At 42.9% G+C, this 13,675-nt stretch overlaps 1 protein-coding gene across 1 annotated transcript in view; it reads right to left on the bottom strand.

Annotated features, from left to right (window-relative positions):
* Positions 1 to 10,867: 10,867 nt before the first annotated feature.
* Positions 10,868 to 13,675, bottom strand: part of LOC104513267 (Down syndrome cell adhesion molecule-like) — a gene marked incomplete at its 5' end in the record, with an annotated part of 28,898 nt that continues 26,090 nt past the window's right edge. Inside the window, one exon of the mRNA XM_010156564.1 lies at positions 10,868 to 11,728. Within this exon, the coding sequence (XP_010154866.1) occupies positions 11,388 to 11,728 (341 nt within the window). The remainder of the gene's footprint in view (positions 11,729 to 13,675) is intronic.

Raw genomic sequence — 13,675 nt, 5'->3', positions numbered from 1 at the left:
GATTGCCCAACTGTTTGAAGAAATTAAGGTTATACGTGACATCTTTGCATGTGGCCAATACTGTCAGTTTGTGAAAACCTTGGGATGTTTTCTGTATAGGTAAAAATGCTATTTTGAGAATGAACAGTGTTGGAATAAAGGTGTCTTGGAGTAAAATCCTACTGATGTTCTGGACATATTCAGACAGCATAAGAATTTACCTGCATAAGGAAAATAATGTATGTAGAAATCATGTGGCAAATAGTGTAGTAAAAAAAGAAGGATAAATAGCAAGATTTTGCTAAAAGTACAGGAAATACTTTATTTCTTTATAATTTTTTTATGTTTATTTTTTAGTCAACTTTGCAAGTTTTTATGTAGAGTAACTTTTTTTTTGTAAGTATTGTCTTTAATTTTCTTTTGCTTTTAATAAGAAAATGAAAACATTTAATTTTTAATAAAAAATAAAAACTAATGTGTGTATATATATATGTATGCATATATATATGTATTGATTCAGCAGATATTTTCAAGTACTTTGGGGAATGTTGAGATGTAATTGACATCCTTATTTTTTATTTTTTTTTAAACTGACACTTCTTCAGCCAGAATATATTTAGGTTTGGACTCAAGAGTGCCGTGCTGGTAGAAAACATCATCTATAAAAGTTATCTAAAAGTCATTAAAATACCACAGATGCACTTTTCAAACAAAGTCATTGGTTAGCAAAACATCAGAAAGTTTCTGCACGCTATAAAGCACATCAAAAATAACTGGTTTGCACAGCCAACCATCTGAAGTTGGGAAATGCCAGAATTAGATACCCCTGCAGTACTAATGGTACTTGCTCTTCTGTGATGAAATGTGTTATGACACAGGTTTTGACTTCATAAGCCTGTATTCCCCTTCCCCTGCCCACTCCTATTTCTGTGAATGGGAGATTATTCCTTACTTTCTTTTACACCACCTGTATTTTATTTAGAATTCATTGTTCAGAGGCTGAACCAAACATAACATTCTTCATTGGCTCCCTGGAGATTTCATGATTCTAATTTCATTCCATGAATGTTGTCACCAGTGTCTAAGTGCTTCACAAACATTTCTGAACTCCTCTGCACAAGGCCATGGGGAGATGAAGTAGCAATTACCTGCACCCTTTAGCACAGGAAACTAAGGTGTAGGGAGATGGAGGCCAGACTTCTGCCTGATTTTTGGGACACCGCATGATGACCATATTTGGAAACTATTTATAGCATTATATGTATGCAAAGCCAAGGTGAAATTTGGTAGGTGGCTGGATAGTAGCATGTATCAAACCTAAAGCCAGAAGTTTCCCCATGACCCCCAGCAAGTTATGCAACTGAAGAACCAGGGAAAAGTGATTTCTTTTTCAAATATTGAAGTATCTGACTCCTTCCTAAAGGTCAGGAGAGAAAAACTTCAGTGTTTTGCTATTTTCTCAACAACACTCGTCAGGTGTGATTCTGCTCACGCAGGAAATTCTGTTTTGAAATCACAGAATAATTTAGTCCAGAGAAGACCTCCAGGATTATCCGTCCTCTGCTCAGAGCAGGGTCAGCGTGACTCAGGTCCGCTCAGATTTGACTATCTGTAAGGATAAAAACCCCACAACTTCGCTGAGCAATCTGCCACCGAGCTTGGTTGTGCAGGATCAAGCCCTGTGTGAAAACCAGTGAAGGCTGAAGTCTTGTGTCTGCAGCATGACCTTGAGGAAAGCACCTGATCCCAGCAGCCTTCCTTTCCTCATAGGTATGACGGGGGTGGATAGAGCACTCAAGCTATTTGTTACACTCCTGCTATATGTGCTGCAGAAGTGCCAATGCAAGACTTTTTACTTGCAGCTTTCCCCTTATGAGATATACAACTCCCGAGCCTTTAGTACTAGAAATGTGGCTATAACCTAGTCAGAGGGGAGAGTCCTATCTCCTCGGTGCAAATCAGATGAAATTAAAAGCTCAGAGACATCTAACCTTAATGTTCTGACATCTTTGAGGCGACATCATGTCACTGTCAGAGCCACAATGATATTTGACACTGCCACTGTTGCTAAATGCTGAAGTTTTCAATTTTGATTAAAACTGCAAAAGGTAGAAACTATACTGTCAAGCATCATCTCGACACAGACATCAGCTATGCATAACTTCATCCACACAGCAAGGCCTGGTGAATTTAAAGTTGTGGCAAATTTTGCCAAGGTCTTACCTCTAGGTCTTTGTCCGTTTTCTTCTCTGAGTGGACCACTTACTTTGTTATTCACTTATCTGCCTGCTTCTCTCATCCTAAACCCCTACTAAAGTCTTTGGGTCTTCACTGGCTGTTAAAGTAGGGAAGATTTTGTCAGGCCTGAGCGTGTATTTTATTGGAACTATGCAGACGAGTTCCTGTTACTGAACCATGCAAGAAACAAGCCAATATATTGCTAGGTAAATGGGCAAGACTTGCCCTTTTCTCACGTGGTCCATACTAAATTTTCTTTGCTTCCTTATTGAGCTCGAAAGACTGCTTCAGAGCTCATTGCTATTTTCCTTCAGGAACTGTGCTTTTTGTCAGTGTGCTCGGAAGTTGTCCCAGGGACTGGGATATACCCTCATTTCCATGGATCTTGAGCTCTCTGATCATTTCAAACATGACAGCACCAGCTTATTGCTGGTTTGGCTGCCTGGTCAGCTGAGCAATCACTAGGTTTCATGGCAAAACTTGAAGCTCTTCAAGGCCCAGCACACACAGCTAAAATGCTGCATGGGAATCCTCACTGGAGCGCTGCGCACGTTGGTTTTACCCGGAGCTCATTACTGGCTAATTTCATCAAGCCTGTTGAGACCCAGTCCTTCTGCAGCCTTGTCCTGGCTGCTCCGTTTCTCAAACAATGCAGCCTGGAGGAAACATGCCAACGTGGTAAGCATCAGATGTGGCCAAAAAACCTTTCTGTTCTTCAGATAATGCAAGTGTTGGAAACGCTTTCATTTTCCTCCCAGGGCAGAGAGGGGAAATGTGTATCTTGCCAGGCGAATGGAAATCATGAAACTTGCCTTTCTTTATTTTAATAAGGAAATACAAAATAAAAGCAAAAACTTTCCTTTCTGTTTTCAGCCTGTTGTGGCTGTAGGTGATGGCTTGGGCTGCTTCCAGACAATTGAGGGAAGATGCCAAGGTTGCCCAAAGGGTGGGGATCTGCCCTGGTGTTGAGAAGAGACTCTTGGAGCTCCATCTTGAAGCTGAATCCTCACAAACCTCTGCTAGACCCTAGATCCAGGAAAAAGAGACTACCAACAGGCAGATGCCATGGGATGCCCAGGCCTGGTTTAGCAGGTGGTTTGTTGGCCTCAGAGCCCTATACTCAGGTAACTCTCATTTATCTAGGGCCAACTAATTGAACTGGCAAGAGACAAAGCCATTTTTATGCTGGAAGTTACTGGAAATGAGAGACTGTCCTGAAAGTTTTGGGTCCACTGAGTGATCATTTCCAGTGAAAAGCCTAATCATTGGGCTATGCTGAAACAAATCTACTGAGAATAATCATAATTAGGAGCAGCAGTCTTTTGAAGAAACATATCCTTCATGACACTGTCAGCTTTGGCACAAAGCTTTATGTATGTTCCTGAGGAGGCAAACACTGACCATCTCCATATCTGCTCTGGGTGTCACCCATGGAAAAGGATGTGGATTTGCTGTGGTCTGTGTTAGGAGAGGGTGGGACGGCACTGAATACAGTCCCCAGGGGCCTCCTCTGTACATGAGTGTCTGAAAAGCGGTTTGCGGCTCTAAAGGGGGATCATGGGCTTGCTGTACTTTCAAGGTTGGTGCGGAGCACTTTCTCACCCTCAGACTTCTTCCAATTCTTTGTCTTTTCTTCTAGTCCTAGTCAGTATAAATGATACCCTTCACCTGGACCTGAGCATTTGCTCCTAAAAGTGTCTGACTTGTATTCTTGTGCTGAATGAATTAAGGTCACCCTCTTGCTCTGAGAAGTAAACAACAAAATACAAGGTTATGAAAATAACCAGGAGACATTGTCTCCTAGATAGGACAATATTTGCTAAAGGGTGGTCCGTAAATAGTCGAGATCTGCCTATGCACCCATGCACAGCTATGACAAACGAGAGTGATGAGGCTGGAAGTGTCTGATTGCTGTGGTTTCGTGCTGCTGTGGCTTCTTTTCCTGCTCCCTTCCACCAAGGGCAATGCAGCAGTGGTGAAAGGGTTGCAGTGATAGCTTTCACCTTGATCCTGTCATTCCCTGTGCAGGTGACGAAGAGCATGTGTGCGTATGGGTACGTGCGTGCACGCCGTAATCACAGATAAGCTACCTACGACGCAGGTGACAGCTAGCTCTGTAATGCCAGATTGACCAGAAATAACCTGCAATCCCTCACATTCCCTGTGCACCAACCCCCTCTGATCTGGCAAACCACATCCAGCTCTGCTGTACCCCTGCCGTGGGCCACTGGAGAGCAGCCTAAATCCCAAACGCAGCCCTCATGTTGCACCACTCATGGGAGCACATACACTATCGGGTGGTCACATCTACCCTTTTTTGGCCGGTAAATCCCAAGTCTTCCTCAAACGAAGTCTGCCCTGAAACTAGCTTCACCCTCTCTCTAGAGCTTTGTCCAGGCTCTCTGAAATGATTGGAAAACCGCAGTTATTTTTAACAGCACCTCATCAATTCTGTGTTGCCTGTTGCTTTGGTTCACGGCTCCTCCACCTGAGGAGGATCTTATAAATACTGTAAAGGGTTCACCTTCAAGGATGACGATTTAATTAGAATTGAAAAGAGCTATGGCCCAACATGTCAGAGACTAATGAATGAGCTTTTGTGGTTGGTGGAGAGCGGCTTGCCAAGGTATTAATTCATTTCTGTACCTGTAAGATGAAATGCAACTGAAGCTGTTGCCATTTTAAAAGGAAAAATCTTATTATAGTCCAGGCAAGGATAGCAGAATAAAATAAATGGTTTTGGTGCTTAATCTGTTTGTAGGTAGGTTCAGGTATGATTATGTAGGCTGCTATCAACTTTAATTAAGCTTTCCCTTTGCTCCTGACCTTGGGACTTAAATACAATATGTACTGTAGCAAAGACAGGTGGCATGAGCTCAGTGCTTTAAAGTTAAAATTGATTTAGGTTACACTTAATTTAAATTTCTTTATGGAAGCATATAATTTTACTATTACTAATGTTGGAGCAATTACACAGAGGTGAAGAAGCTAGTACGGAGCAGAGCCTTACAGCCCTCTAGTGCTTTTCTTCCCAAACAAAAGTATCTGTGCCTTGTGCTTTTGGGATTATGTTATTTTAATCCAACAGAGTCCCAGTGAGCTCCCACTTTCCTGAGAGTCTCTGGCTGCCCAGACAGACAGAAGGTGACAGCTGGACATCAGGCACCAGAACGCTGGCATGCAAAGACACAGATGGGTTCCGGCAGACCTGCCCCCACCTGGGAGCAGAGGTGAGGTCCTTAATGCTACCAGCTTGTCTTTCTTCTCCAGCACAACAGGAGCTCTTTCTTCAGGACGGCAGTGATGTGAAGGCTGGGAGCTGCAGCCCTTGGGAAGGCAGGCATGCCAGGTGCCATAGGCAGCATGGCTGCTTGATTTCAAGCCTCTGGTCTGAGCCTTATTCATTGGAGCTGAGCTCTCCATCCTTGAAGCTCTGAGATGTTTGGGAATGGTGTGCATTGAGACCTCCCTTGGACACAGGGGAGCTCCTGGTCCCACTATTCTGGCTTTACAGAATCAGGGGCCCATCCCACAGGGGCACAGGACCTCAACGTGAGGCAGCAGCAGTGGCCGGAGCAACGTGTGAACTGTGGCATGAGAAAGGCTGAGAGATGCCAGAGATGCTGCAAGCAGAGATGAAGGGGAGATTTTCACTAGGATGCAGGGCAGCCACACTGAGTTTCTGCAACCTCTAAAGCTTCTGAAAATCAGGGGCAGGACAGGAAGAAAGGATGTCGCTTGTGAGGGGATGGGAGGAGAGAGGATTTTCAAGCTCTCTGTGAACCTGGTGTGCTTTCTTTAGGAAAGAGCTGCAGGATCATCCATAACCAGGCTCTAGCTGGTGGAAGATCACTACAGTAAATGTTTCAATGCATGCTCGGTATTTCCAAGCCCCTGGCTGCAATGCTCCCTTCCCTCCTTACACCACCCAAGGCTCCCATTGCACTACAAATATCACCGAAACCACTGCTTTCTCAATCAAACTGTTGAATCAGGTTGATTTTGTTACCCCACCAGGACTGGAACTATTAAAGAAAGCACAATGGAAAAACTAGGTGAAAAGATGTAGCAATATTCCGTAGTCATATTATTGGATGTTACAGTTTTGATGACAGGTTTCCTTGGTGACTGTATTCCCAAAGGTTTTCACCTTTTTTCCTCATTGTGGTGTTGTTCTCTACTATGTCACGGTTATGTGATGTCCTTTTACTTGCTTTCAGTGGAATAAAAGAGTGCAAAGGTTTGAACTGTGGGGCTTTTTTTTATACTTTCTGACAGACTCAGAGAATGAAAACTTGGCAGTTTCAATGCCAAGTAACTTCCACAATTTATCTCAAAGCAATTTTTTTTCTTTCAGTAACTTGAGAGATTTGTTTTGGTGTTACTCTTCCATTGGCATGGTAGAGATTGGTTTCTTTCACACATGGTCACAGATATTTCAAAATCTTATACATCTGTATGTATTAAAAAAGAATTTAAAAAAAAATCACTGGGTAGAAATTTTGTATGTTTGTTTCACATCCAGCAGCATCGGAACAAATACCTGCTGCAGCCTTCCTCCTGACAAGCACATTGCTGAGAGATGAGTCTTCATTTTAGTCTCAAAGTATTGCTCCAGGAGGCATGAATGCTTCTCCTCTCTCCACGGCCGTGTCTGGCCAGCTCTGTGCTGAAGTCATCCCTGGCACTTGTCCCCTCACCTACCGTCAGGCCTGAAAAGCATCAAACACCTTCAGCGGGTGCCTGCAAGGGGGGAAATATTTCACCTCGGAGGGCAGAGGTACCTAAAGCAGAGCCAGGAGGAGGTTGCTGCGGGGTGGGGAACTGTTGTACCAAATGCTCCTGTGCTGCAGACTTGGTGTAAAGTTTACAGGGCCCTTGTCAACCCTGAGAATAGTTGCAGATCCTTTCTGTGTCAATTCTAGCACCTTCCTGCCCTGAAGTCCTAAAACAAAGAGTCATAACATTTACTGGGGAGGAGGAACAGTTCAGAAAGTATAAGACACCCTAGGGAAGTGCAGCGTATGACCCCCCCCAGCATCAGCGGTGTGCGTTGGGCTGGTGCACATCCTAGAGAGGCATTTGCTTTCTGGGGAGGTGGTGAGGTTCCCCTTGGGAGGCTGAGGCAAACCCAGAGAAGATTAATGGTGAAAAGCACTCTCTTTTCCCTGCTGGAATGCCTCATAGTCGACCGTGAGAGCCCATTAAGCAACTGCTGTGACCTAAAATAACCTGACTAACACTAAAACTATGAACTGGCTGTCCAAACTGTGTGCTTATTTTTCTTTCAAGAGTCAGCTCTCTTGGCTGGGAGAGCTTTTCAGCCAACTCAGGAAAATGGTGTACTGGAGGAGTTTGCCTTTCCAAGTGCCCCCCTCTTCATACATACCCAGCTCTGCAGGCACAGGATGTTGGCTATCAAAGTCTGAAAACGTTTACCCCTAATTACTTAATGGAAGTAATCAGATAGAGACTCATTGCCATTCACCCACCTGCAACCCAGGGATTGGTATCACCACCCCCAGCTTCCTGGGAGAATGGGAAACCCAGTTTTACAAAGCTCCCCTGGACCCTCCATTTGTCCCAAAGGGTAGCCCAGGGTTGCTTTTGTTTGTTTTTCAACTGTGTTATTTGTTGTAACAACAAATAACCTTGTTAATAACCTTGCTTGTAACTCCCAACTTCTCTTAGCTGCGGGAGCAACTGCTATGGAGCTCACCTGGCTAAAAGGAAAACTTCTAAATGGTCAAAATTTCTTTGGTTCTGAATAGGAAAAGCAAAATCTAACCTAAAAACAAGGAGAGGGAAAAACTGTACTGATTTTAATGTAATTGTGTTAGGCAATTTAAGCGAAACAGTAATGGAATAAAGAAAGATAAAAGGGTTCTTAGAAAAGGCAGGAGTGAGGGAGTTGCTAGCTCATTTGAGACAAAAGGGAGAGTTAATTACTATCTGTGAATCATTAAAGGGTTAGCTGAGGTTGGGGCATAGGGAAAAGTATAATGTGAGAAAGAATGAGTATCTCTAAGGAGGTATAACTTTTAGTAGGCAGAAGACAGGGAAGCACTTCAGCTCTGAAATTCATCTTTTGAAGTAAAGTCTCCTGTCACCCTCAGGACTAAGGTTCTGGGATACAGAATTACGGGATCCATGGATTTTGATGGTTCTGTTACAGGGAAGTGTTTAAAATGTTGCTGGTAGGGACATATCAGCAGATTTTCTCTTATCTTGGTCCTACAAACCTGCAAGGATTCGAGTGCTCCCAGATGCATGGATGTGAGAGATTACCTCTACCTCCAAATCTTGACAAGACCAGAGTAGGACACGCATTTCCTTAAAGTTTCTGTTACGTGTTGAACTGGTGCTACTGCTCCAGTGCTGTTGGGGAACTTAAAAGCCAGTAAAACCCGCAAGACAAGGGGACTGTACACATGTTTACAGTTATGCGTGCTGAAGAGCTGGCTGGATCCAGGGCACAGAGCCAGGTGCCCTGCAGGTCTGAGCCTCCGTGTGCTAAGGAACAGCCCGGTTCCACTCTGATTTAACCAGCAGGAGCCTTGCCATGAATTTCTTTGAATATGGGGCCCCCAAAGGCATCTTCACTTCGTAAGGAGGATGAATATTACCAGTCATATTGAATACAGATGAGGAGAAGGTCTCATGAAGTCAAGAACAGTTGGCACTTTCCAGACTGTCAGCCAAAGGTAGTTTTAGGGAGATATTAGAACATTTCCACTATCAGCAGTCACCGGGAGCTTAAAACATGAATATTTCCTCACTCCATCTCACGCTTGTACTTGTCTCTGAAGATGAGTTTTGGTGAGGAGTGCTGCTGTGGGACCTGCCATCCCTGTGCTTGAGGACAAAGAGTCAGAGGAACAAATGGACCAAGCCTCGATTTTGCCAAAAAGGGTTTGCTTTTTTCACAAGACAAGAAGGAAGCTTGAATGGAAGATGAAAGTGGCCTGAGACTCAAAAGTCCGGAATGCTACTGGGAAAATCAATTTTTATTTGCATATGCAATACTAATGCCCCATCTGGCTCAAGCTGAGCACATTGCAAAGACTCTTGTGGGAATGAAAAAGAACTCTTTTGCCCCAAAATGAAATCTCCAATATAGGTTTAGTTTCTTGTGGGGTTTTTCAATGGTAAATAGTAAAAAAAATTTCTTTTACATGTTTAAATTAGGTTTGTATATATGTTTCTATATATAAAAAAAGACAAAACCAAGAGCAAATTAATAATTTAATCTTTTTTCAACATATGGGGTTTTTTTCATTCTATTTGAAATTACTTAATGGGTAATTTCTTTTTATTTTTTATTTTTACAGAGGTAAAAGGATTGGGTTTTTCTTGTTTGTTGTCTGATTTGGGGCTTTGTTTTTTAATGTGCTTTATTGCCAGATTGGTCAAATAGGCAGGCTAGGCGGGAAATGGTTCCTTATTTGAGTGACATCTCAGCACTTCTCTGTAGGTCTGTAAGAAGTACTTACCTCAAGGACTTCTTCACTTGGCTTCTTTTGTAGGCCTCTCCAGGACTTGGGCTTGACAGAGCTAAGGATGAAAGTGCAACTTGGTTCATTTCAAGACACGTAAGTACTTTGCTAACTTAGTGCCCTTATACCAACATAATTACATTAATAACAGCAATGAAACAGTTATATATAACTGGCTTTTTCTATTGTAAAACAACCTGAATTGAGCACAGTGCAGAAATGTTTTCGTTAGCAGTGCCCACGCTGTCACCAGCCAGGGAAATGGCAGGAGTTCCTCAGCCTGCTCAAGCTTAACAAATTTTATTGCTCCCAGGCCCCAGCCGGTATTTCCAGCCGATGCTGCGCAGCGTGTTTGTATTAGCACCGATCTGGGATGCTCTGCACCGTGTTCTCCTGGCCAGGGCGCACAGGGGTAGCCAGAACACTCACAGGGAGGCACTTAGTGAGGCGGCTCAAACGTTGTTGTGTTAAACCCACCGACTGTGGTATTCAATCATTTATGCTTTGTATAAAACAAGCAATAGTACTGCTCACGGAATCAAAAGATGCAACAAAGTAATATGAACTGACAGCTCCCCCGTAAAAAGATGTTTCCCTCTAAAGAAAGCTGCATTGATCTTAGACCTGGAATAATGTTTTCCTCCCTTTTCTCCTATTACAGGAAAAGCTGTTTTATTTTCCCTTACATAAGTGACTAATTTCTGTGAGTGCTGCTCCCAAATGGACTAAAGATCCATTCCTGGGGTGCAAGTAAAGTAACATCAACACATTTCTGCTGATCCCAAAAATACTGAAGCTGAACGAAAGCCTTCCAGCAGCAGATGAAGCAGATGCAGAGTCCCGGCTGAGTTTGGTTCAGAGCACTTGGGACTTGTGTGTTCTGGCTCTCTGCCCCATGGTAGCAAAAAGGCTGTGGGTAAGTGAACCTCCATCTTTTCCCAAAGGTAGGAGTCCCGCTTTCCTGACTAAGAAGACATTGTTCAGAGTATGGTACTGACACAACTATTACACGTAGGGAAAAGCAGGTACAGCAGAAGGCGATGGAAGCAGACGTCACAAATAAAGGCAGAAGACCCTTTTATTTCGCATAGACAAAATGCAAAGAGTGTCTCATTAAATTAATATTAAAAAAAACCCCAAATCAATTCCCTCACTCCACTGACATCACTCATCCTAATTAACAACAAAAAGAAAGAACAATCAAGGACCCATTTTCTAATTAAAAAAAAAAAAGTGCAAACATGACAAAAGACTCTTTGTTTTCCCAAATCAATGTCCTGTTGAATTCACAAATAGGGTGATGATTTTTTTTGTGATTTTTTTTCCCCTTTAAATCTTGTCTGATGGAACTTCCAGTTAAAATGTTTTAGTTAAGTCTCCATGCACTTTGTAGAAAATCAGTAAAAACACAAACGCTTGTGAAGATCAGAAAACTGGACTCTTTTACTCAAAAATTCAGATGTCCAGTCAGATGAAGCTCACACTCAGACAGAAAATAAGCAAGAGAGTCTTTGCACTGTCTGTCGTTCATATTATTATTATTTTTTTGTCAAATATTTTGGCAATCTTCTTTTTTAATTATAAATATTGGAATTCAATAAAAAAAAGGTAGCTTTCATTGGATTTTTTTTCAATGTAAATATTTACAGCCACTGTCCAGCCACGCTCTTTTTGTTATACCAGGGTGTAAGATTTTGCGTAGGGATTGTTTCCTTTCAAGTGGCCCCGGGAGTCCAGCAGGGATTCTTGGGAGCTGCTCATTTTAGCTGCCTGTCCCAGCTCAGCTCCTTCTCGCTGAGGTAACGTTGCCACAGCACCAGGTTGCCATGACTGTACTTCTCTCGTGGAGGATGTCTCCATGGGTATCGGCTCCAGGACGGTGGGACGCTTCAAGGTTCGGCTTTTCTGCGGCTCCAAGCAGGCTTGCCCCAAACCCAGGTCTCTGCTCGTGCCCTGCACGCCACGGTTCAATAAAAAGTCCATCCTAAGGTAGGGTGGCAAATGCATGAGATCACCTGTTGGGGCAAAAGGAAAAAACAAGTCCTTACTTATGGTCATGCGTGGTGTCACGCTCACCTACCGGCTGGGGGACCTGGCCACCAAAGCCCAGTGTCTGTCACCAATCCAGCTGCAGCATTTCATAATCGATATATTCTTTGTTGGCCATTTACTACATTATGGTCTTACAGAATCAAGGGTCAACAACTGTCTTTGGGGAAGATCCCTAAGAACCCACTGTCAATATTTGCTTTCATCATAGAATGACTATGGCGAGAAGCACAATGTGTTTTACATGCACTCATAGCAGGATGAAGATAAACTGAAAAGAACAGGAATTCTTTAGCAAAAACCTGAAGGGAGAGGTCTTGGTTTTCATTTGTCAAAACTGGGCAAGTGTGGACGCTCAAGAGGTTTCCATTTCTTATTTTTCATTTTAAATCAAAACCTTCACAATTACAATTAATGACTCCCAATCTAGAGCAGAATGACTGAATTATTTAAAATGGATGCATGAGTGTTAGGGCTATAAGTTTTAAAGAGATTTCTGAATAAAGCAGAAAGGTATTCTTGTCCTAATACAACAACATTTACCTGCCATCCATCATCACTTCTCTGTAAGCTACTAATGATTTTTTACTACAATGGCCATCAATATTCTGTTGTTTTGTATCAACAAAATGCACTGGGGCTGGCATCCTGGATCTTGCATCAACCTTCCTTTCTGTTCTGTATTGTCGAGTAAACCTCGTATTTGTTATTTCCCCTAATTCCTGGGCACTTCTATGTGAGCCTGCTGATGGCAGCCTGCTCAGTCCAGAAGATTTGCCTTTGCAAAGCTACTGAGTTCAAACTGGTGCCTTGGACCTGCTGTCTGGAATTAGGCAGGGGGAGTACTACCTTCCACATATAGGTCCATGTATTAGATCTGCTACAGAAATCAGACTGGCTTATTTATTTTAGACCTGCCTGTTAGGCATTCATAAAGTTACTTCAGGGAAATGAGCGGCAATCAGGCACATAATGACATTCTAAAAATATTTGATGGTGTAACGCTCACGTATATATGAAAAAAAGCACTGTTACAGGCATGTTCAAGAACAGTATTTCCCTTTCTTTACAGACATCTGCAGGCATATAGCTTCCTTTTTTATGGCTGATATCAAAACCATAGTCACATCTACAGATGGGACGCATTCTGAATGTTCAAAGTAGGAGTCTCTTGGCACTACTACACCTCTGTCTACATAAACTATTTACAGCAGTAGAAATTAAGCCTGGCTTGTGCCAGTGGCATAAAGAGTAAACCAGGAAAGCACTTCTTCCTAATAAAACAATGTATAACAATTTCGGTTCTCCTAACCAAGCTAAAGGCTGCCCAGTGACCTAAAACAAAACAGGTCCTTTGCCTTCTCATATGTCAAGGCACTGCAAATCTTACCTAAAAGACTAACAGCATCTGCTCTATCCATAATTTCAGGTCACAGACAGAGAATTGCTGAGAAGTTACATTTGGACAGAATCACTGTTTATTCCTATAGAAATCTCCCAGGCACTCTCTGACACCATATGTTTTACTCCAGCTACGTCTCCAGCAGAGATGCGTGGTACAGGGTCTTTAACCCCCACAGAGTAAGATGTGCGTGTCTCAAGATCTGGCTGACATATGCACCACGGCAACTTTTATGTGAGGTGTGAGAGGGAGGGGGATGTTCGTGCTTATAATCATACTGACTGACACATGAGAAATGAATGGTGGTAACACTAATTGTTTTTACTTATTTACCTACAGTACCTTTCCCCCCAAACACATTCTGTGTATGAGGCCTATTTCTGCTGAGACAGCAACATCCCTGCCGCTGGGGTTAAGTACACCAGGATATGGACACGCAAACTGGCAGGCGCAGGCAGGTGCTGACTCACATTGCTAACTACAGGCATCGAATCGAGCTGCCCTGGGTATG

This window comes from Eurypyga helias, unplaced genomic scaffold (assembly GCF_000690775.1).
Source record: "Eurypyga helias isolate BGI_N326 unplaced genomic scaffold, ASM69077v1 scaffold9828, whole genome shotgun sequence".
NCBI lineage: Eukaryota > Metazoa > Chordata > Aves > Eurypygiformes > Eurypygidae > Eurypyga > Eurypyga helias.
This window is presented reverse-complemented; position numbering and strand designations above follow the sequence as displayed.